General features: G+C 24.2%; 1 protein-coding gene across 1 annotated transcript; it reads right to left on the reverse strand.

The window, feature by feature from the left end:
- Nucleotides 1-4666: 4666 nt before the first annotated feature.
- LOC135926892 (fibroleukin-like) lies at nt 4667-27568 on the reverse strand. The gene is made up of 10 exons (XM_065462826.1): nt 27548-27568; nt 27149-27346; nt 23814-24013; nt 23554-23617; nt 21888-22011; nt 21638-21726; nt 20982-21183; nt 11763-12171; nt 9647-9791; nt 4667-4753 (listed from the first exon to the last, which is right to left on the reverse strand). Exons 1-10 carry the CDS (start codon nt 27566-27568, stop codon nt 4667-4669), a joined length of 1539 nt encoding a protein of 512 aa, XP_065318898.1.

The following is a 27568-nucleotide window of genomic DNA, read 5'->3' on the forward strand; positions in this document are numbered from 1 at the left end:
TGAGCCCCCTGAGATTGTAAAGGCTTGCGACGCCCCTGAGATATGCAAGTAGAATAAAGTATTTATGCTTTAATCTTTTAACTTTATTGAAGAGAATATCTAATGTTTATTGATTTAATACCATTAGCTAATAAATGGTGTGTTGGTGCATTTTAAATCTAAAATACTCAAATAAACATTTTTAATTATATGAACAGAAGGGGAAGGGGCAGTTTGCTTCTAAATATTTTATAAGGGTGTTTTGGGTAGGCATTAATTGGGGGTTAGAATATATTTATTTAATATGTTATCAATTATTTTTGAAAAATTTATAGATAATATATTGTTATAATAATTTATAATTTGATTATAGGCCTATGGATAATGCTGCTATCTTTTTAAATATATTTAAAAAGGGCTATACAATTAACTAACTCACGTTCATGCCAAATAATATGTTATATTCAAGGATTCATTGTAAAGGAGTTTTTTTTTATTTAATCCATGTTCTAAAAAATAACCCTCTTACATTCCCAATTTTTGATAATTTATAGAGTATTGATAATTTGAGTTATTGTTTTTACTATATATGAATGGAGTACCATTATAATTAAAAAGGTGTAATTAATAATGTGATAATATCGCCGCCTTCGATAGCAAATTTTTTGGAGGGGGGGAGGGGGGGGTATATTGATTGGGGGGGGGGTTGTTTCCTGTGAATATTCTGTACTGTATACGTTGAAAGCTATTATTTGAAAGGGCATACCTCATACTTTCTGAACCAGGTTCTAGACATGAAAATGATAATATAGCGGTGATTTTATTATAAAATATGCTCTAAAAAGATATTGCATATACTTTACAAATTTAAGTTTTTATAACAATATCATATTTGTATTTGGGATAGTAATTTTATGAATATAGATATGATATATGTATATTAAATATATTCAATTTTTTTAAATAAATTTAAACAAGTTTCTTTTTAATAAAGTAATGATAACACCCAATTTTTTTTTTGAAAAAATAGCGAAAGCGATAGCGCTCTTTTTCGCAACAACACTTATTTTATTAATATTAGACAAACTATTCTAAATTAATGTTTAAAATGGGTTAAATTTGCTTCAGTATTTAAGTAATATACATAAGTGCTGAATTAAGTTATTACTTTTATATTTTATATTTTTTGGAGAGATTTAAGAATTAAAATCAATGAGATAAAATTGCCAATAACAGATAAAAATTTTAGATTTATTTTTTCAAAAGTTGGTGTTGGTCTCTTTACTCTATAATTCAATTTTTTCATAACAAAATTTCTATGGATCAGGAATATTTTAAAATATATTATTGTTATTTAGAGAGAGAGAATTTGGTGGTGGTTGGAGAATAATATATTTAACACATTCTATAGTTATCATCAAGTCAGAATTTAAATATATCACTATAACTTTATTAAATCACGTATCAAAAAATATATAAGGGAGACCAGGGCTAGTCGGCGCAATTTTTGTCAAAATCATCATAGCTCCGAAAATAATGATCATATAAGATCTTACCAAATACCAATAGATACCTTAAACATCTACCTATAAATATATACTGTTATATTTTTTAAATATTTAATAATTATTTTTCTAGAATGGTTTTAGTAAAAGTCATTTTTTGAACCTATTAACCCCGACCCCGTGGTTAGTCGGATCATCGATGGGGCTAGTCGAATCAAGTGGTTTATTAGGCTTCTTATGGGACAAAAAAAATTTTTCGCAGATTTTAATATATAACTATGATACTTTATTTATATAATATTCTATTTATAATTATAACAAATAAAATAACAATCTTTTTTGACAGAGAACTACTCTACATTGAAACCAATCTTCAAAATTATGAAAACTTTTCTAATCCTGTTTACATATAATACACACATCTTTTGTTAATGTTTATATTTATTAATAATAAATTTACTCAAAATTTATCTAATTCTATATTTAAATATATAACATCATTTGATTTTATTATCAGGCTAAATATAATCTGATAACTAAAATGTTCATGTCCAATAAAATGAATTAATTTGAATCATGTTATATTGTCAATTAAAATAGATATATATATATAAATATTTGTTTGTTAGATATAATTCATTTTAAATATATTGATATTATTATCAGGCTAAAATTTATATGCTAAAATGTTCATATCTAATAAAATGTATTAATTTGAATCATATTAACTTGTCAATTAATAAAAACAAATATATATATATTATATTTGTTTGCTAGATATAATTAATTTAAATAATTGATCTTATTATCAAGCTAAAATTTATATATGCAATATATATAATATCTGTGACAATATATAATATATATTCACAATATGTATATGAAGATTTTAGTTTGCAAGATATTTATATAGGTCTGATATTATATTAAAATTGAAATGTATTATGAAAAATCAATCACATTAATAAATTTATATAATAATTATTATTTAATATATTACATTTATAAAATATTATATTATGATTATTTGTACAATATATAATATATTATCACAATATGTATATGAAGATTTTAGTTTGCAAGATATTTATTTAGGTCTGATATTATATTAAAATTGAAATGTATTATGAAAAATCAATCACATTAATAAATTTATATAATAATTATTATTTAATATATTACATTTATAAAATATTATATTTTAACCTGTAATAAATGGTATTTTTCTTAATGAGATATCATTTTCATAGAGTTTTATAGTTTCTTCATAATCTTTTTTTAATAAAAATTTTACTATTTTGAATTTTGCATATATATTTGGGTACCATAATAATATAATAAAAATTGACTGATTGCGCCGACTAGCCACGATTCTACTAACCTCAATGGTGGTAATATTATTAATTTGATCTTAACATATATTTAAGCATTATATATCAATCTAAAACTTTCCCAAATATTAAAATAGATATTTAACTTTCATATAATGTTCATTTTGTCATGTTTAAACTTTTAATTTTTTAATACAACCTAATAATATAAAGTGAAAATATTGTAATTTTTACGTCAAAAACATGTCATAACGGATAAAAATTTAAATAGCTAAATATTATAAATTATTTTCATCCCCAATTATGGATATTATAGAATTCTATTTTAGAATTAAATTTCAAATTTTAATCTTTACTAGATTTAAAATAAAATCCTTTGAACCGACAAGCCCCTTGCGCCGACTAGCCCTGGTCTCCCCTATCACTGAATAATAAATACATGACTCTCTTTATATATCTTATTTTGTCAACAATTTAAATATGTTAAAATAAATCAATAAGTAAATAAACAAACATTATAGGTTACGCAAAACGAAAATAAAATAAAATTAGATGTAATATAAACTCTGATATAAACTAAATTTGAGTTAAGCAAAAACTAAATATAAATATAAATCGTATCAATGATATTTTTGCCATAAAACATTAAAACTTTAAAATTAAATAAATATCATTAAAATAAATATTTATAACATTCCCTCCTTTGTTTTATTCATATGAGAGGTTTGCTAAGTTAAGCTTTTCGATTGTGCTCTTCACCCATCTTGTTGTTTATCGTCATCTCGTTTGATTGTTTTCGTTATCATTCGATAATGATAATAGTTATCAATATTATTTTAAATTTATAGCAAATAGAATAATTGTAATAAGAATGAATTCGTATAATTCATATGATATTATATGAATAATGGAATTAGGAATAAATCGGAATAAAATTGAGAACATTGAATAATATCCACAACGTTGAAAAATAAAATGAGAATCAATACTGATTATTATATTTTCATATTTAATCGAATTAATTTTCAATAATAATCATTTAAATATTAAAAATTGAATTATTTATCACCTTGTTCAATGAGGTTCTCCCTCCTTATAATTTTCAGGAAATTATTTAAACTTGGCTCTTTGTTCTTTAAAATGTGAAGTATCTTAATATCTTAAAAGTCCTTACTTTCATCAACGTTTTTATATTAAACAAATTCATAAACATGGGGATTTTTAAATGTTAATTATATCACCTTTTCATAATTTTAATTTTATATGAATAAGGGATTTAATCATATTTTTAACAGTTTTACATTTAAAGTAAGATTTGAATTTTGATGACTTCGAAAATTTTGTTTACATAAATTTTAGATTTTATATCTATTTCTTTTTAGGTCCGTGAAGTTGGCGGAACGATGTGAGGATCAATTAACAAAACCTATGCCAATATTTAGAGTCTTAATTGATCCTAATTGATCTTCAAACCAAACATCAGCGGAATCAAAGGTTAAAGAGTTATAAGCAAAATAAATCATAGTTTTCTTTAGTTACTAAATTTTATTAAATAATATACTATCATTATGAATTTCACTCATACGTGTTAATTTTATGAATACTAATTTTTTTTATTTATAAGATTTATGCCCTTATTACTAGTTAAACTCATAATGATAATCTTCCTGCATATTATTATAAAAGCTCAAGATTTTTTAAGCGTCGGGAGACTTAAATTCCTCATCTGTCGAAATGGTCACTTTTTAATAGTTTTCAGATACGTTATTTGTTACAAAATTTGCTTTATTGCGATCGCTTAACTTACTAGTCTCAAAAAATTCATTAATTTTTGAAATATATAAGTGCATATCACCTATTTGCTTGGGAAAAGATAAAAAAGGCCTCTGTCTCATCTATAGGTAAACTGATAGTTATCTCGGTATCACCTTTGGTGGACTAAGCCATAATTATTTTATAAAACAATTTTAATTAATTTTCCTTTTATAAAAAAATTTACAATTATATATAATCTTTATAGTTATCTCGGTATCACCTTTGGTGGACTAAGCCATAATTATTTTATAAAACAATTTTAATTAATTTTCCTTTTATAAAAAAATTTACAACTATATATAATCTTTAAATCATTTTTTTTATTATTTTTTTAGTTACTTTATCACGATTTTCTATATATTTATTTATGTCCATTATGATTACATAAATATTAACATATAGATATACTTTTATTTTGAAATAATATTTTAAATTATGATTAACTAGATAAATTCCTTTACTGCTTAGGTACGTTTAGAATTGTCTCATTTTAACTAACATCTATGGTAAAATATCCATAGTAAAATATCCATAGTCATAAGATATTCTGGACTTTAAAAGAAAAAAAATCCCAAATTTAAGTAAAAAGAAGAAAAATAATAAATTTTTGTTATCATAAAATGACAATTCATGTATATTTGTGGTTTTTATTTATTTATGATATTTAATTCAAAGTATTATTGTTATAATCGGAAGATACCATCTTCTCCTCGGAGCTGCCACCATGTTGTTTATAGAGAGATAAAAAATTTAATGGTGGTTGGAGAATAATGTATTTAACACATTCTATAATTGTCATCAAGTCAGATTTTAAATATATAATTATAATTTTATTGAATCACACATCAAAATATATATCACTGAATCATAAATAATATATGACTGTCTTTATATATCTCTTTTTGTCAAAAATTTAGATAAGTTAAAATAAATCAATAGGTAAATATTCATTCATTTTAAGTTACGCAAAACGAATGTAAAATAAAATTAAATATAATTTAAACGATGATACAAATGGAATTTGAGTTAAGAAAAACTAAATATAACTATAAATCGTGCTTTAGCCGTAAAACATTGAAACTTTAAAACAAAAATAAATATCATTAAAATAAAGCTAATAAATTTAACATGTCAAAAATATATATATATATATATATATAACAATTAACATATTTCATTTAAATTTAATGATCATTTTAAAAATGAGTGGGATTTCCTTAAAAGAAAATTTGAGATTACTATTAAGAATTTAAATTTCTCTTCTATTTATAAGTAAGCATTTTTTTATTTGCTGCCCCAACGCTTGCCCAACATTATATAATCATATGATAGTATCTTTATTTATTTTTAAAAAAATTACAATATTATATTTGTTTTTCCAATGTTAAATTTTCGCAAGGTCTATAAGTCGAAAGGCTTGGTAATACGAAAGGCTAAAAAATAATATTGAAAATAAAATAACAAAGAAAATTATTAATGAGAAATTTGATTGATTTATTACTTTCTTTACGAGAAAAATATTATATTAACATATTATAATATTTTAAAAAAATGAAAATTTTAAGATCTTCTTAATTTTTTTATTTATTCTTTGATATAATTTGCGGTTTTAATTTAATTTTATTATATTAATTTTTAAATTAAATTTTTGATTAAATTATATTTCGTTATGATTTTATACCCAGTGGTGTGTGATATATGCTTGCAAACCGAAGGTCCCAGGTTCATTCCTGGTAAGGAACTAAAGAATTTCGGGTTTTCTTCGATGACGGATGGCTTTAGACATATGATATGATTAATTTCTGGGCCGGAAAATGCCACCCCGGTCACCGACAGGTTTGGACAGCCGGGTGCTAGGATACTTGTCTAATAAACCAAAAAAGACGGCCAGCTGAATTCGTGGGTCAGGTGATAACGATTTCTTGGCCAGCGCTAAGATGATGGGATGATGGTGATCTCGGGGGCCGCTCAAGCTCAATGTCTACCAATACAATGGACTTGATAACGATCCTCCGGTGGGAGATCAAGATTGGGATATCTGTCGATTTGATAATTCGGTGTGAGGAATACTCCGGTGGAATATCTGGTCGATATTGATTTGATACACCGATGGGAGATCAAGATACTTTGGCCTCTATAGCGATACACCGGTGATCGATACAAATGAAATCGATCAGAAATACAAATATAAATTAGATAAAAATAAATAGCATGAGAAAGTGGAGATAGTTAGTAAAGGAGCTTACCACCAGAAAAGGTGAAAGCTAAAAGGAAAAAAAAGAGAAGATTTTATATGAATACAATTTAAAAAAATGGAATTTTTGAATTTTTTTAAAACTAAATTGATAGTAAGTATAAAGATATTGTAAGTACTGGATTACGAAGTAATTGACAAATATAAATTAAATGATAAAAATTTTTTAAGTTTTCGATTCGAAAAATTATTTTTTGTCGCGAAAACATTCAGAGGGAAAAGGCTAACATTTTAAACGTAATTTCAAATATTTTTATATCATTGTACGAATTAAATTTCCTATCTAAAAGTGTTTAGATGTATTTTTTTAAGTTTCCGGTTCGAAATATTTTTTTTGTCACGAAAACATTAAGAGGGAAAAAACTAACATTTTAAAATAGGAAATCTAAGTACAATGATATAAAAATATTTGAAATTACGTTTAAAATGTTAGCCCCCCCCCCCTCTAATGTTTTCGAAAATAAAATATGTCATTAAATTTATATTTGTCATTTACTTCTTCCAGCTTACAATATTTTTATACTATCAATTTAGTTTTGAAAAAAACTTAAAATTTAAATAGAATAAAAATATAATTTCAAAAACAGAGACCTGCAGAGAACCATATTTTCAAAAAAATTTTTCGGCCCGGATTTTTTTTATATATTTTTGATTTTTACAGCTAAAAATGGCAATTTCAAAATATTTGGTTTTAAAAATTTTTTAAAAAAATTTCAGGCCCGTCCCGGATTTAAAAAAGCCGGGCCTGCAGGTCTCTGTTCAAAAATTCCATTTTTTTATTATTGTATTCATATAAAATCATAACCAAATATAATTTAATCAAAAATTTAATTTAAAAATTAATGTAATAAAAATTAAATTAAAAACGCAAATTATATCAAAGAATGAAAAAAAAATTGAAAAGATCTTAAAATTTCCATTCATATCGTACCGCCTTTAATTTTTTAGTTATAATTAGGTATTTTGTCGGTAAATTTTCGGTAAATTTCGCTTAAGCCTAAAATTCATATGCTCAAATATCTTAAGCTTACTGCTCAATTTACAAGCTTTTATAAATATCATATCGCAGCTCTCATTTTCAAGCCATATTACAATAAAAAGAAAAGTAGCATTACTTTATAATTCAATAATCCATAAATCTTATATTTATCTTATTACATTGCAGCTATTTATTACTCAATTTACAAGCTTTTATGAATATTATATTGAATCTTCAATTTCAATTAAACCATATTACCGTTTAAAAAAGAGTAGCCTTACTTTATAATTCAATAATCCATAAATCTTATTATAATGCAGCTAATTATTATATAATTTACAAGCTTTTATAAATATTATATTGCAGATATTCATTTTCAATTAAACCATATTGCAGTAAAAAAAAGAAAGGTATATTTTATTCAAAAATGGATATATAAATTACATATAATTGAAGATGCCTATTCCCAAATTTCCGTTTACATAAATATTATAATGAATCAAATACTTATTGTAGCTCAAAAGCATCATGCAAAGGGAAAGACATACTCAAATATAATGTATTTAGTATATCTAAAGAGTGTACTGGCAGATAAATATTTTTAAATATATATAAATTAAATGTATTAAAGATCCAAATTGCTACCAGCAAAAATTCAAATCAATATCAACACAAAGTTTATGATGAATAGAAATATAAAAATCATCTTTCATATTGTACGTTTATATCTTTGTTTCGCGCACTATTATAAAATTATTTTTTTTATTTAACCTGATATATATGTAATTAAATTCTTATAAAATACATTTTAATATTGTCTACACAGGCATGAAAAAATAAAATTATATTCGCGAATTTTTAGAAAAATTTCATAATGAAAAATAATTTAGTTTTGTGTTGTCAAATTATAGTGCCACTCCGTTTTAAAAGCTAATAATGCACTTGAAATAAACAAAAATATTTATATGTATCCATAATTATATTATATAAATATTTACGATAAAAATTTTATTAAAGGAGTTCTTAGTAAGAAAAAAAATTAACGATCCCATTAATCATTAGAAATAACAAAAAAAATTGAGTAAATCAGATATTTAAAGGAATAATAAGTATAAATACCTACTATTTAATTATTTATAGAGTTTCTAGTAAAAAAAATTAACAATCCCATTAATTATTAGAAATCATAAGAAAAATATGATTAAATCTGATATTTATAGGAATAATAAGTATAAATACCTACTATAAAAATTTTATTTATAGAATTCATAGTAAAAAAAAATTAACGATCCCATTAATTATTAGAAATCATAAGAAAAATATGATTAAATCGTATAAGATTTCTTTGGTTAATATTGATTTGCAATTCTACAGATATATTATAAGTATATTCATATCACAACTTTTCATTTATTTACAAATGCATTACATACAAATTAATTATGAAATAGTGAACAAAATGTAATGTAGAAAGATTTCAGCTCTGACTTACAATAAGAAAGGTATAATATGATATATATATATATAACATATTAATGGTCAAATGTAGCATCATAATAGGAAATGTGTACAAAAATCAATTAAAATAATATACAAGATGCAAGATAGATGATATTTATATTAACAAATGATTAGCATAAAATTTAATTAAAATTATCTACAATTACTTTGGTAATTATGGTAAAAAAAAATTTAGAATTTTAAAAATTAAAATGAGTCAAATATTTTAGGCGTATCATATTATAGATTTTCGCCTTTTGATTTTCATGGTTACTCGGCTTACCTTGATCCAATCCTTTTTGATAAACGAATCAAACCAAGTTATGCCTATCCCATACCTTCCATTAAGGTTGCACTTTTGGCAATTGGAATACCACCAACCTCCAGAATAAAATTTGGCGCAGTTCGTTGAGCTAGCATCTTGGTCTCTTGTGTATAAACATCATATATAAATTAGAGATTGGCACGCCCTGAACTGGTCAGTCAAAAATTTTAAAAAGGTTCGTTCTGATCCTTTAAAAAATTTTTTACAAGTTCTATGCCAGTAATAATTTTTGTTAAGAAAAATCATAAATTATATATTGCACATGTTACTCAACCCTACCCGTCCAGATCTATGATATCATCTTTTGTTCAATGTTAATTATATTAAAACCTTTCATGTACTTCTAAAGTTAAAATCCTTGACCATCAACAATTTTAAAAAAGTACTCATAAATGATTTTCATTTTAAATAGAAGAAAAACCCTGATCAAAAAAGTATAAAGGTCAATTAAAGAAGGAAAAGAAAAAGGGGTAAACCTCGACCAAGAAAGGAAAAGTTCCAAACGTAAAGAAAAAATTTCAACCAAAAATTAAATAATTTTTTTTACATATTTTTAAAAATTCCAGGTTTTGAAATTTTGTCTTACAAATATATTTCGATAGATTGTTTTTTGAATTTTTATTATATCTTAATTACATTTCATTTTTATCCTGTATTTTAATACTATTAATATTAATTAAAATTTTGGATGTAGCAATTGTCGTAATCTTCATTTAATTTTTTTCATTTTTTTTGAGATAGATTGTAAACATGTATTATTTATAAATTATCAGGGAAATAGTACCTAGAAATAATTGTCATTTTCAATTTTTGGATGAATTTTATAGAATATTCTTAAGATATTTTAACTCTGGCTAAAGCTTATATAATATATATGATAGATTCCACTTCAAATCAACAAGAGTTTCGGCCTTACCCACTCAGATTTTATAAGAATTTTGTGTATTGGTGTGATAACACCTATGGTAAAAAAGAAAATAATATAATTTTCTATCTCAATCTCATTCAGGGGTCGAGATATGGATCTAGAAATGTGAATTTTAGGGAAATTATTGAATTTAGAAATAGAATTATTTCTAAAAGTTGTTGAGCTAGCATAATTATACAAATATATTTTAGTGGTTTAATAATAGTTCTTTAATACTGTATAAAAATTTAACTTAGGGAAAAATGTCAATGTATGATGCTAGAAACATCAAACCGGAAATAGGTATAAAAGAAAATTGATTTTTTCCTTGACTCATTTTATATAAGTTGATCATAGTCGTATATAATGGAAATTTTACAAGATTTAGAGTTATGAGGATGGTAGCATTTTATCCTAGATAACCTTTAAATTGATAAAGTTAAACATCAAATTCATCATTAAAGATTAAAATTTTAGAAATTTTTGCAAAATATATTATTAAAATGAATTTAAACCAAAGGTCTTATAAAAAACAATTATATAAAAATATAGCGCATATATAAAATTTAAAAAAAAAATTGAATTATTAATAAAATCAGAATTATTAAAAAAAACAATGAAGAGATCGGTTTAATTGTATTGCTCTATGGAACCATGAATAGCAATGCAATTACTTCGATAAATAGCCATAATGGCTTGTTTGAAATAAGAGGCTTCATTACGATCGCCACTTATTTAGCTTTCTCCTTAATAATGTAATAAATTTAAGGAATTCTCACCAAAAACACCAAGAGTATTGGTGACAAATGGGATAAATATTACGTAAACTATGTCTGAATATTTGCTTATTTTTAAGATTTCTGTCAAATTAATTGCTAAAGCATTTCTGTTAAATCGCTCCCAAAATCGATGCATTTATATTAAAAATTATATTCTTGATTGATAAATAGTCATTGAAAATTATTTGCATTTATTTTAATCAAAATAAAAAATTACCCAAAATTTTTTATAAAAAATTGAAGAAGCCGGGATGAAAAAACTATTTTTTTTGTTTATTTGTTGTAGAATTAACTATATATTTTTTAATTGAAAAACTATAACATTAAAAAAATTCTTAAATTAAATCTATTAGAACCAAAATAATTCGAAACAAATTGATAATTTTACTTATCGATAGAGCTGAACTTCATTCCGTTATGGTACTGTGCCAAACAATCTGAAACGTACATTACATTATTTTCATCATCATTATCCTTTGCACTAGCTAAACCCTCCTTTAAAACGCTGTCCACTCTTTTATTATCATCATTTTCGGTAATACTATCATCATCTTTTGAGTTTACTGGGTTAAAACCTTTAAAGTATTTCGTAGCAGTTTCATTAAATATACGACCAATATTTAAAAAGTAGCCATCTGATTCTGGGCCAATCTTAAAATATTCATATTCGGCCCTGTATACTTGGGAAGTGGTTGAAGATGTCACTGAGTCTTCCCACATATCTATTCTCAGGATATATTGCTGCTCATGTTGATTGGTTAATTGGTACAAACGTTCATTACCTAGCCAAAACTCACCTAATTTAAAAAAAATATTAATAACAATTCTCAAGAGGCAATTTAAAAAAATAATTTAAAAGTGAGAAAAATTTTTAAAAAGGTTAAAATTTTTAAATTGAAGATTTCTAGGACCTAAAATCAAAATAATAAAAGCAAGAAAACATTTACATTTCATAAATTGAATTATAAATAACAGGGAATATCAACAGCAAAAAAAATTCACCCTTTCCTAAAATTAAACTTCCAAGTCATCTTTCTAATAATAATTATCCCTTCATATGGAAAATTTATATACGTTTTTTTTTAAAATATGCATCCTTAAATAATATTCAAAAAATTTACCAATATCACCCCTTTCTAATAAAAATTGTGATTCTTCAATTTAATATTATGCCTAAAACATGTATATTATAAAATAAACTATTCTTTAAATAATAATGCGGGTAAAAGTTCCTTATATAAAATAAATGTGTTCACCATTAGTGTTCCATATTCTAGTTATAAGGCATAAAATGTATAAAAAATAATCTTTCTAACTCTAGCTACTACTGAATAATTTAATAAAGCTTAATTCTGGCTTACCTGGAAGTGTGTCAAACTAATTATTTTAACAATCGATAAATATAATTACTCCTAATTTATCTGGATTCGAATAAATATAATTCTGTCCCATTTAATTTGCAAATTATATATACTATAATGCCATACTTTTCATTTACATTATATATATCGTAGCTTGATTATTTTGCTGTTCTTAGTTTAATTCCTTATTTGGTCGAAAGCAGAGACCTGCAGAGGCACCATTTGCACGGCCCGGCCCGGTCTTAAATTTTTTAGGCCCGGCCCTGCCCGGATATTTTTTAAAAAAAATTTTTACGGCCCGGCCCGGATTTAAAGATTTAAGGCCCTGCCCGGTCCAGCCCGGATGAATTTTAAAAAAATTTTTTACGGCCCGGCCCGGATTTAAAAATTTAAGGCCTCGGAATTTTTTAAAATTATATTCGACCTGGTATATACAAAAATTCACCTATGAGGTATTTTACCATATTTTTCAGCGAGTATTTTCGCTTATTATTTAAAAAATACATGAAAAAAGCTAATATTTTGAGAATATTATATAGAATTTATAAAAATTATAAAACTGTTATTTATAAAAATGGATATTTTGAGCATATACTATATTTTTTGCATTTATAAAAATAAAACTAATATTCATAAAAATGGTAATAATATTTTGAGCATATACAATATTTGGTTATTGCCACTCTCGGGGGGTATATTATTTTTTTTTTATTTATTTTTTTTTGTTATTTTTTTATGTTATTTTTTAATGTTATTTTTTTTATGTTATTATTTTAAGATATTTTTTTATGATATTTTTTTTTATCAATTTTTTATTTTTAAGTTATATTTTTGAGAATTTTGCATACAAATTTAATTTTTTTGTGGTAAATTAGGAGAATTTTGCATACAAAGTTTATTTTTATTGTGGTAAAATATAGGAATTATTAATTCCGCATATATTATATTTTTTATTTAGGTCTACAAATTTAAAATATAGGAATTATTAATTCGGCATATTTAAGTTATATTTAGGAGAATTTTGCATACAAATTTAATTTTTATTGTGGTAAAATATAGGAATTATTAATTCCGCATATTTAAGTTATATTTAGGAGAATTTTGCCTACAAATTATATTTTTTATTTAGGTCTACAAATTTTTATTGACCCCACCTTTGAAGTTTAAGTGATTTTTAACCTTTCTACTAATGAAGGGTTAAATCGAAATATAGTATTAAATGACGCAATTAAATATAGTATTCAAATTTATACACGATATATAGTATTAAATACTCAATTTTATTCATTGAATAAATATATTATTAAAGTTAATACAATCATTTATAAAATGAATAAAATGTCAGAACGATTTAACAATTTATATTTTCTAAAATATCTATATTCAAGAAGATATTCATGAATATTATCGCGATCCCCATGTCTTTTATAGTTTGTTTTTAGATCCTGCCACAGCCTTTCGACTTTTTGGGTGTGGATGGATCTGTCATTAGGGTCAACAAAATTTCGATAATGATTGACCCATTACCTACCCCCTCTCTCCCTGATATATATAAACGATGCGGAATTAAGAATTTCTATATTTTTTTACCCTTAATACAACATTTTGTAGAAAAAATTTTTCAAAATATCTTAAATAAAAATTTATAGAAAAAGCTTTTTTAAATATCTTAAATAAAAAATTAAATTTGTAGGCAAAATTTTCCTAAAAATCACTTAAACTTCAAAGGGGGGTCAATAAAAATTTGTAGACCTAAATAAAAAATATAATTTGTAGGCAAAATTCTCCTATAAAAATAATTTAAATATTTTACCACAAAAAAAATTAAATTTGTATGCAAAATTCTCCTAAATATAACTTAAATATGCGGAATTAATAATTCCTATATTTTACCACAAAAAAAATTAAATTTGTATGCAAAATTCTCCTAAATATAACTTAAATATGCGGAATTAATAATTCCTATATTTTACCACAAAAAAAATTAAATTTGTATGCAAAATTCTCATAAATATAACTTAAATATGCGGAATTAATAATTCCTATTTTTTAACACAAAAAAATTAAATTTGTATGCAAAATTCTCAAAAATATAACTTAAAAATAAAAAATTGATAAAAAAAAATATCAAAAAAAATAACATAAAAAAATATCATAAAAAAATATCATAAAAAAATATCATAAAAAAATATCATAAAAAAATATCATAAAAAAATATCATAAAAAAATATCATAAAAAAATATCATAAAAAATATCATAAAAAAATATCATAAAAAAATATCATAAAAAAATATCATAAAAAAATATCATAAAAAAATATCATAAAAAAATATCATAAAAAAATATCATAAAAAAAATAACATAAAAAAAATAACATAAAAAAAATAACATAAAAAAAATAACATAAAAAAATAACATAAAAAAAATAACATAAAAAAAATAACATAAAAAAAATAACATAAAAAAAATAACATAAAAAAATAACATAAAAAAAATAACATAAAAAAAATAACATAAAAAAAATAACATAAAAAAAATAACATAAAAAATAACATAAAAAAAATAACATAAAAAAAATAACATAAAAAAAATAACATAAAAAAAATAACATAAAATAAATAACATAAAATAAATAACATAAAATAAATAACATAAAATAAATAACATAAAATAAATAACATAAAAAAAATAACATAAAAAAAATAACATAAAAAAAATAACATAAAAAAAATAACATAAAAAAAATAACATAAAAAAAATAACATAAAAAAAATAACATAAAAAAAATAACATAAAAAAAATAACATAAAAAAAATAACATAAAAAATAACAAAAAAAAATAAAATAAAAATAATATACCCCCCGAGAGTGGCAGTAACCCTATATTTTATATTGCATTTAAAAAAATAAAACTAATATTTAATTTATAAAAATGGAAAATATTTTGAGAATATAATATATTGTATTTAATTTACTATTTAATTTATAAAATAAAAATAAATCGCTATTTAAAAAAATGCATGTATAATAAATAGTATTTTGAAAATTAATCTAATTGCACAATATTAATATAATTTATTTTATAATTTTTAAATATTTTATATTACATTTATAGGTTGGTTTTTCAGGTGTAAAAAAAATTATTAATTTTCATGGATTTACCATCACATTTATGTCTTTTTAGATGTGATGTACCATGTTTATAATTATAAGATAATATACTTGAACAATTCTTACATTGTACGTAGCCAATTTTTTTTTTATTTTCATCTATGATGTTAAATTTAGCCCATATTTCAAGATTTTAAATTATTATTTGTATTTCTAAAAGAATAAATATTATTTTTAATTTTATTAATTATATCATTAGTATTTTGTGCCATGATATTCCTTTATGTTTTGGTAAATATTCTAAAAATTTAGATATGAATTATAAAAAATATATTATTAATACTTGAATATTGGGGCTTATTTAAGATATTCCTTTATTTGATTGTTTTGGTAAAATATGTTGTAAAAATTTAGATATGAATTATAAAAAAATATATTAATACTTTGAATAAATTTGCAGGAAATTAATAATTAGATCGATCTGTGGGTGTTAGGTGTGTTAACCATCACCCAATATTATATTAATCATAACTATAATATAATATAATCTTATAACCATTAACTCATAATGTAAAAATTTTTATAAAAAATATTAAGGCCCGGCCCGGCCCGGGTTTAACAATCTTAGGCCCGGCCCGGATATATTAAAAAAAAAATTTTTAGGCCCGGCCCGGATACATTTTAAAAAAAAATTTTTAGGCCCGGCCCGGGTATATTTAAAAAATTTAAAATACCGCCCGGCCCGGGGCTTAGGGCCGGGCCTGCAGGTCTCTGGTCGAAAGTGAGAAATTGTATCCTAATGGATTCAATCTATGTCAATCCCTTTAAATTTATGAAAAACTTAAGAAATTTATTTTGAATGGGTTTTTATTTAATAAAATATATAGTTATCATAATCCCAGATGAGATGTTGTTTTTAAGTGGCTCTCCTCTGATCAAAGGAAGGTTAGAACCCTATCATAATCAAATAACGTTCTATATTAATTGTTCTCATATTTTACAATCTCCCCAATTAGTTACTATTATAAAATATCACACATTTCCCCAAATATTACAAATACTTTTTTAAATAAGTTTTAAAAAAAATTTATAAATTTTTTCTATATTCCTTAGATAAAAATATTTTATTTTAAGTTTTATTTTACAATATTTAAAACAAATAATAATTCCACTTGTTATCTGTGGGCGTCAAAATACAAAATAATATTATTGGAATAAAAATGCTAGCATTATAATAAATATTGTTAGATTGTATGTGCAATCTGTAGTAAATGGGGATTACATTTCTAAAGAACACATAGGGGAGACCATGGCTAGTCGGCGCAAGGGGCTTGTCGGTTCAAAGGATTTTACTTTAAAACTAGTAACGATTAATAACTGAAATTTTGTTCTAAAGTAGAATTCTATAATATCCATATTTGGGGATAAAAATAATTTATAATATTAGCTATTTAAATTTTTATCTGTTATAACATGTTTTTGACATGAATTTCAGAATATTTTCCCTTAATATTATTAAGCTGTATTAAAAAAGTAAAAGTTTAAACATGACAAAATGCACAATATATGAAAGTAAAATATCTATTTTAATATCTGGGAAAGTTTCAGATTGATATATAATGCTTAAATATATGTTAAGATTATATTAGTAATATTACCACCATTGAGGTTAGTAGAATCGTGGCTAGTCGGCGCAATCAATCAATTAATGTTTATAATATTAATATGGTACGCCTATATATACGAAAAATTCAAAACAGGAAAATATTTAGTAATAGTGATTTTGAAGAAGCTATTAGACTATATGAAAATAAGATCATCATCAAGAAAAATATCAACTATTACAGGTTAAAATATAATATTTTATAAATGTAATATAAAAATAATAATTATTATATAAATTTATTCATGTAATTTTTCATCAATTTTAATATAATAGCAGACCTAAATAAATATCTTGCAAATAAAATCTTTGTATATATATATATATATTGTGATAATTAAATATATATTGTCATAGATATATTGCATATATAAATTTTAGCCTGATAATAAGATCAATTATTTAATATAAATTATAACAGTATAATATGATTCAAATTAATACATCTTATTGGATATGAACATTTTAGTAAATAAACTTTAGCTTGATAATAAGATCAATTTTTTAATATAAATTATGTGAAGCAAACAAATATTTATATATAATAATTATAATTAACAGTATAATATGATTTAAATTAATACATTTTATTGGATATGAACATTTTAGTTTTCAGGATATTCAAATGATGTTATATATTTAAATATACAATTAGATAAATTTTGAGTAAATTTATTATATATTTTATTAGGTATACCTGCAACAAATTTTTTAAGATATTACAAAAAATACAAACTGGTTGGCACTATGCCCAAGATAGGCCAAGATAATAAACAAAAAATTTTTGATGATGATGAAGAAAATAAAATTGTTGAATATCTAATTGCATGTAGTAAACCCTTTTATGGTTTATCCGTTAAAAAGGTATTTAAAAAATTATACTAAAATTATTTATTTTATATTTAGATAAAAATTCAAGCATATTATCATGCTATTCAATTAAACAAAAAAATACCAAAATCATGGATTATTAATAAAATGGCCGGTGAAGAATGGTTTTCTTCATTTATGAGAAGAAATCCAAGATTATCTTTAAGATCTCCGGAAGCTACAAGTTTAGCTCGAGCGGCTGGTTTTAATCAAGAGGCTGTTCTATATTTTTTTAATCTTTATAAGGGAATACTAGATAAAGAAGAATTAAGACCTATGTCAATTTACAATATGGACGAAACAGGCTTGACAACTGTGCAAAATCTATCAAAAATTGTTGCGCAAAAGGGTCAGAAACAAGTCGGATCCATCCAAATCATCGTGGAATCTCTTTTTCTCTTTATGATATTCCCTCTATTGTAAAGGATATTTTACCTTTAGCAGCCTCTTCAAAAAATATTCAAAAGGGATTTGAATCTTGTGGAATATATCCCTACAATGAAAATATTTTTCGGGAGGAGGATTTTATTCCTTCATCAAATGATGAAAGATCGTTTATATTAGGAGAAAGTTCAGGACATCCGCCTTCAAATTCGTCAATTATGTTAATTCCTAGCTCTTTTACTAATTCTCTTCCCAACACTTTTTCTTCTATTCCTAGCCCCTCTACTAACATCTCAATTAAGGATACTATCCCTTCAAACAATACTCTCCCAGGTTCGTCATTTACTCCGATATCAATCTCATCTGGTAAAGCAAACTAAAGGATCAAGGAAAAAAAGGCTGAGATCTTTACCTCATCCCCATTCAAGAGGGAACTTTTATTAAAAGAAAAGAATAAAAAATCAAAAAAAAATATTGTTAAAAAATTAATAAAAGATGTGTGTATTATATGTAAACAAGATTATAAAAATTTTCATAATTTTGAGGATTGGTTTCAATGTCGAGTATGTAAAGGTTGGGCGCATGGGTCATGTGTCAAAAAAGATTGTTATTTTATATGTTATAATTGTAAATAGAATATTATACAAATAAAGCATCGTAGTTATATATTAAAATATGAAAAAAAAAATTTTTGTCTCATAAGAAGCCTAATAAACCACTTGATTCGACTAGCCCCATCGATGATCCGACTAGCCACGGGTTTGGGGCTACTCGGTTCAAAAAATGACTTTTACTAAATCTTTTTTAGAGAAAAAACTATTAAATATTTAAAAAATGTAACAGTATATATTTATAGGTAGATGTTTAAGGTATCGATTAGTATTTTGTAGGATCTTATACGATCATTATTTTCGGAGCTATGATGATTTTGACAAAAATTGCGCCGACTAGCCCTGGTCTCCCCTACTACCAGGGAATAACCAATCCAGGAATTAGAGTATTGCTTCGAGAATGTTAGCTGATTGTAATGCTAGATGTATTACTCAGGGTTGTGTATTTAACCGATCAAATACGATTCGGTCAATTGACCGATATGACTGGTCAAATTCAAACAAATGTTTTTAAGACAATATTAACTTTATTTTGTATATAATAGTAAAATGAATCTTTTATATTAATTTTACAATATTCTTTAAATTCATTGTCATTCAATAACTAATGTTTCCTGCAGGGCAAATTTTTGTTCTATTCAATATTGTCATTATCCTTTGTCGAGATCTTCAATCTATTTCTGTTTTAGTAAGTATATTAACTCAAATCGATCTATTTCTTTCTGAAGAAGAAGCAGAACTAAAAATTGTTAGTAAAATGCCGCTTCTCTTAATGGGCATGGTCGCCAAAGCTTATTCCACTAACTTGAGACCGGAATCTGATTGTTTCTTATGGAAATTATTGCCTTCCATATAATTTGCTATTAAACATGCCGCTTTTACTTCTAAAATTTATGATATCACTTGAAATATTTTGATCATCACCACTTTGTAAAAATGCCTAATTCTTGTATTATATTGCTTCATTAAATTCAATACTAGTAAGATGCTCCCCTTAATAGTAGGGACCCAATAGAAAGCAATATTGTGATAACATGCATTTATATTGTTTTTTCTTTTTTCAAATATATTTTTAATTTTTTATCTTCAGATTTTTTGGAGTATTTGACCAGGTCAATTACTCCTAGGTCAATTGATCGACTTACCAACCCTGGTTTTGCTTATTGTGTGAATGCTTCTATTTATATATTTATATTTGATTGTTAATCCACTTAATAGAAAGTATATCATAAAATCTAAAAGAAATAAAACGTTTATGCCGAAATCGGAACACAAAAATGGCGAAAAGTTAAAAACATAATAAAATACAAGTAAAAGCATATGTCATCCTGATAATTAATAAAATACGATTGAATTTATTATATATTTATATTGTAATGACAAATTAAATTATTGAGCGTTCTTAATGATCATAAAATAACATGCAATTTAATGCTGTCAAATTAACTGGCGAAACTTTGAAGTAAGCATAGATAATGAAATACCTTATAAGTCGAGGTATAAGAAGAAAAAAATTTCTCTATACTCACAATATATCCTATAAATATCAAAATAATTATTTTCATGTTAAAATATTTTATTGTTAGTATTTATATTTATTATTAACCTGTCAAATTCCCGAAACCCCATTTGTAATCATTCCAATCTCTAGTGAAATTAACTGTTCCATCGATTCTTCTTTGTATAACTGTCCAACCCTTACCTTTGTATAGGTCATCATTATCATTCTTTTTGATGGTGCCGCTGATAAATGCGTTATTTTGGATCGTATGTTCATTTTTGATGATTTCATCCATGTCGCAATAAACCTTTTTAGTTTAATACATGCATTTCCTCATATAAAAATAGATTCTTTTTCTCGAATTTATTGTGTGGTTTGAGATAAATTTAATAAATAGATAAAAAGAGGAGTTTAGATTCCCGAATAATAAATATTAAGAAGGAAATTATATAACCTTGTTAAGTTTCATTAAATAAAGTATATTATTCTGATGCAAATGAAATTTCCAAATTTAATTCATAAAAGTGTGTTTCTAAAAATGATTCATAGGTGGTCATATAAAATTGGATTCGTGAAGCATGAGCTGAAATTATGATTCGTGGTTGTTATGTAGAATTGCTCAACTTTTGAAGTTTAGACCACCTATTAAATTTTATAAGATACAAAATTGAAAAAAGAAGAAGTTTAGAATTATAAAATAATTAACTCAACAGCGAATTCAAAAATAAAGTTATTATTAAAATCTATTAATTATTTTATACTTCGAAGACATCCTTAGACAAGTTAGGTTTAATCACGTAAACGCCGCTCTTATAATCCTGCATAACAAAATTCCAGTCCATTGAACAGTCTATAAAGTCACATAAATTTAAAAATATATAATGCCCTTCACTTCCTTCTTTCATTTTCTCTTTCTTTTTTCCTTCCTTCATTCTTTCCTTCCCTCCCTCTCACACTTCTTCTCTTCCGCCCTTCCTACATTTCTTCCTTTCCTTTTCAAATACTATTTACCATGAGGAAATATATTGATTATTTTGGACACCATCCTTGATACACCATCCGCCATTGTAGTTAAATGTTCTATCTCGTTTCCTTTGACTCTAATCAATTCATTCTTGATCATACCTAATGTTTTCTATTTACAAATTTAAAATAAAGCCTCAATTTTTTCCTAAATTTTAAAAATTATATATTAATCTAATGGGTTATTCCATGACAAATCGACCAGTGATTCGGATGACCATTTTTAAAATGAAAGAAACTTTGCATAAAGGTTAAATATATTGTATACTTTATATAAATCCAAATTCTAATGCCCTATCTCAAATATAACCCATGAGAGCCTTTTCCTCTTTTAACGAATCTTAAAATACTCAAATATTTTTGGTCTAAAGTAACAAATTTTATATAATTTTGTGGCCCTTAGAATTCTCCTAAGAAAATACAAAAATTATTTTAAAACTATCATCAGTGTCGTTGTATTTCCGGTAAAACCAAAAATAATTATTTTAAAAAGTGTCCCATGACGAAACTCATGAAATGTGTTTATTACCAATATGTTTATAATTTAAGTAAAAATATTAATGGAGAAAACAAGAATTTAAATTTTATTTAGTTTATAATTTTATGAATTGAAAAATCAACTATAAAGAGCGTTTAAAACGATGAAATTAATCAAATATATTTATTACCAATATATTTAAATAATTAAGTAAAAAATATTAATGGAGAAAATAAGAAATTTTATCTAGTTTTTATAATTTTAGTAATAAAAAAGCAATTATAGAGGGCGCTATCTATAAAGATAATTATAATGTTTTGTTTTATTGGGGTATGTATTTTTTTTTAAAATAATTCTAATGTATATAATAATTTTATAGAAATATTAATGGTTATTTATAATATAAATTTATATTTTTAAAAATAACGCTGTCTATAATAGATTTATTTATTTCTAAAATTATTAAAACTAGATAAAATTTAAATTCTTATTTTAACCATTTATATTTTTTACTTTAATATTTAAGTATATTGATAATAAACATATTTGATACGTTTCTTCGTTTCACGCGCCCTTTATAATTGATTTTCCTATTTCTAAAATTATAAAAAACTAAATAAAATTTAAATTCTTATTTTCTCCATTAATATTTTTACTTAAATATATAAATAATATATGTAACATATTTCATGAGTCATCATTTTAAATGGGAAACTTTTCAAAATAATTATTTTTTGTTTCACCGAAAAAACAACGACACTAAAGATATTTTAAAAAATAATTTTTACATTTTCTTAAAGAGAATTTTAAGGGCCAAAAGTGATATAAAATTTGTAACCTTTAGACCAAAAATATTTTCATTATTTTAAGATTCGTTAAGAGAAAAAGACTTTGAAGACCCATAACTCGGGATATATTTGAGCCAGAACACATTAAAATTTTGATTTGTACAAAATAAACAATCTATTCAACCATGTCAAGTTTCATTCATTTTAAAAATGATCGTCCGAAAATCACGTTATTTTGGTTGATTTTTCGTGGAATTTCCCTAATAAACAATGCTACTTTTCACAAAATTCATTTGTTTTATTGCTTCATTTATACAAATTATGTGAAAATCAGTTTTAAAAATAATTTCACTTTCTCCAAAATTTATATCGATTTCTAAGCACATACCTTCAGACTCTGTAAATCAACATATGTCGGTGTCTGACTCAATCGGCTTTGCACATCTTTCATTCTACATTATATTTTTATATTATTTATTACAATAAATTTCCAACATTTCACAAATAATTGCATAGTAGTTTAAGTTAGAGGATGTGATAAAAAAAATAAGTAAAATCTAAACGTCTAATTAGACTAATATCTTATTTTTTTTGAATTTTTAATTATCATAAAAATACAAAACTTCTAAAGTATTATTAGAAGAAAACTTGATCAAAAATTGTTCGATTTTAGTGGAATGATTGAGAAGAGTTATGGCATTCCCCATCGTATCAAGTTTCATTTGTAATCTCTCGCTAATATCTTTACAAACTTCTAAAGACAAATTTAGCAATTTAATAGCATGAGCTTCTGTTTTAGTTTCTAATTCGCGGGTCTTGGATATTGTAAGAGACATGTTGGTCGATAACTGTTTATTTTTCATTATTTTAAAAGATATTAAGCCTGCGATCTTAGTTTTCTTTTTTGAAAATAAAGTCCTTTTACAAACTTTATCTTTTTTTCGACCCGGAACGGGTTGAACCTGAAAATATTAAGAGCATTCATTTCTACCAGTCTGATTTGGATTTAAAAAAAATAATATTACAATTTCTGCTCGTAGCAAATTAAAATATGTTTGCTAAATTTCAATTATCAAAAATGAATATTAAATTTTGTCAAAAAGAATTATATAGGGGTAAATTCAAATTAAATTTAAGTAAAATGAGATATTTGTTCATTTTGGTACTTTTAATATATGGCAAATATCTAAATAGTCATCATTTGTAAAATTTTCCTATGTTGGTGATGGCAGATCTATTAAGTAAAATAAATCTCCTTTTTAAAAAAAATTGATCAATAAAAAAAAATTAAGAAGGTCTATTGAATTAGCTATTGAATTTTCCCAAATTAGACTGAAGCAATTGAGATCTTGCCCAACATAAAAAAATACCTTTTTTTTATTTCCTGACTGGAACCTTCTTAAAAAGTCTTTTTTCTTAATACGCTCTTTAAAGTATATTTTAGTTTTTGATAAGTCAATTTTCTTAAATTTAAATCTCATACCAAATAATATGATTAATGTTATAAAATATAAATTTAAAATATATATATAGTAACAGTATGCAAAAGCAGATGATTTTTTTTAATGACTAAAATTTTTAAAAAATAAAAATCTTTGGGAAATATTTAATATTGTACTTGTATCGCCGGTACAGCCATGAAGATTCTAGATAAGATATATAATTCTGGATATATTGAAGAATTTTCTTCCCAGAATTTTAAAATATTTATATCCTTATTTATTCCCTTAACTTCTGAGAACTTTACTATTAAAGATGCAATAGACATTTTTTGATGCTCCTTTCTATCTGATGATAATTTGATTTTTTTTTCTCTATCTAAAAGTAAAATTTCAAGATCACCAATGTTGCTATCATTATTATTATCTACAACCAATAGGTATTGTCGTAGCCACCAATATATTGTAATGGAGTTTTGCTCATGCCATAAATCCTTAAGATGGTCTCTAGCCATTTGTTTTTGCTCAATACTAAATAAAACTAGATATCGAGTGTCTAATATATAGAAGCGTATACAACATGCAAATATTGTTGCTTTCGAATTTTCATGTTTTCTAATATTTCGTATAAAAAGGGTAAATTTTTCTAAATCTAATCGGCATCTAATCCATATGCCTTAAAATCAAATAAATTTGGCACCAATCATCTTCCGACAAAATGACCTCACATGCTCCTATATTAATCATTACAGAAATCTTTCAAACTTAATAATCGTTCTAGCTTCATATAAATTGAGGACCAACGTGTTGTGCATTATCATTTAAATTAAAATATTATTAATTGTACTACAAAATAATTCACTTTCAAAATAATCAACGTATTTCTATAACATAGAATATTAATAAATTTACATAATAAAATATTATCACACTGGAAAATAATTTATGATATCAATCTCTAAATATAATGGAAGTCCAGGAAGAAAATTAAAAGAAAAACGCGAAGATAATAATGATTCCACAAAAAAAGTTAATAAAATTTAAAAAAATTTATATTATTTTTTAAAAAAAATATTTTATTTTTAAAAATTTTTATGCCACCTAGAACCCTTGGACCCTCCACTTTTAAAAAGGGTCCGAGTCCATGTTCAGCCAAAATACAAGGGTTCAGGAGGGTTCAAGGTCCGGGTTCGGGTTCACATTCCTGTTATAAATTGCCTCTTAAATTTTTAATTAAATCTATAAGTTTTTCTTATATTTGAATTTAAACTTTAAAATCTTCCCAGTTTTAACAATTTTGCAAGTGGAGCACTTTAATTCTATAATTATCTCAATTTATATTATCTAATATTATAAAGAATATATGTCAGGGATGATTTAATTCTGCTCTGGCCTTATGAAACATTTTTCTACACAAATGAAGAATTAAAGGCACTTAGTCTCCTCTTTCTAAGCGTAGATTCTAATTTAAAAATTCTAACTATGATGTCCAGCAGTTCAAATCTAAAAAACATATAAAAGTAAAAATATTAATTCAGATTAAATTCTGTTAATCTGATAAAGATAAAAAAAATTGATGAGGATCTGATAAAGATAAAAATTTGATTGATCTGAAATAAAGATACTTGTGAAGATGATCTAATAAGTTCCTCATTTTATTTATTAAAAATAATACAATTCTCCTATCCTAACGCGTCAGTTGAACTGCTTAGCACAGCGAAGGCTTTGATCTTAAGTGCTATTGTTAGAAAATCAATTGTTAAAAAAATAAAAAATTATTATAAAAAGAATTTATCTTATAATATATTATTTTTGCACAATTTCATTTTTATTATCTATGAGGAAAAAATGAAGAAAAAGAAATTTTTTACATAACGTCTAGATTTTTAAAAACAGTTAACCCAATATTTTAGCCCAAAAAATATTACGAAAGCCTGAAGATTTATCACATATAAGGGAGAAAGGTTTGAACATCTATAAACGAAATCTCGAGGCTAGCGTAATTTGTTTGGCTAAAATATTGAGCTAACCGCTTTTGAAAATCGAGCCGCTAAACAAGACTAATAGAGTATTTATTAAGTAACGCTTCCTTTTATGAATAGTGAAAATATTTTTTCACAAGGTTACGAGTAACGGTAACGTTCTATTTTTCGAACATAACGAGTAACGCATTTCTTTTTTGAAGTATAACTTTTACAGCACAGCACTAGTAATATTTAAATAAATAAATTGTAACTGAAACTCAAAAATATTCTAAAAAAATATTTCGATTTCTTCCCTGAAATTTTTATCTTAAGTAAATTCTTCTTCCAGATATGAGCAGAGGTGGGGGGGGGGCATTGCATTTGATTGCACCACTATCTTATTTAGTTTGTTCTGATCTAAATTAATAATCTAATATATTTAAAAACATAAAATCTTCACTTTTTAATATTTTAGTGGTTTCATCAAAGTGGATGATCTAAGTTTAAATTTAATATCTCAAAATATACATCTAAATAAAATTTTACTAGCAATATATTATAATTAAAAAATCAAATATACTTCGATTTGGAGACTAGATATGGCTTCTTGAGTTTGAAACAATAGGTCTATCATTTTTTGCCTTTGTAAACCCCCGAATTCCGATTTTTGAGCTTTAATAGATACCGCTTTCAATTTGTAAAAGGCGTCTTTTGATGCATTTTCTAACTGCCCTGTTCGAAATGATAAGTTGAGCAAAAGGGTGTTTAAATGGTCCACCTTATTATTGATAGTTATGTAAATAAAGTGATAAAAAATTAAAAACATCCACGGAATATTTGCAGGAAGGGTGGTGGTCCTTGTCATCTATGGTTTGGCCACTGTCAATACAAGATAAGTAATAATGTTTTGTAGCCAAGGTGCAGGCTAATAGAGATTATTAGTTAAGGGAATGAGCTGAAGGTTAGAGCTAGGTATAACTTTAAGCCATTGGTAGCCCAT

Source organism: Gordionus sp. m RMFG-2023, chromosome 3 (assembly GCF_954871325.1).
Source record: "Gordionus sp. m RMFG-2023 chromosome 3, tfGorSpeb1-WG-v2, whole genome shotgun sequence".
Classification (NCBI taxonomy): domain Eukaryota; kingdom Metazoa; phylum Nematomorpha; class Gordioida; order Chordodea; family Parachordodidae; genus Gordionus; species Gordionus sp. m RMFG-2023.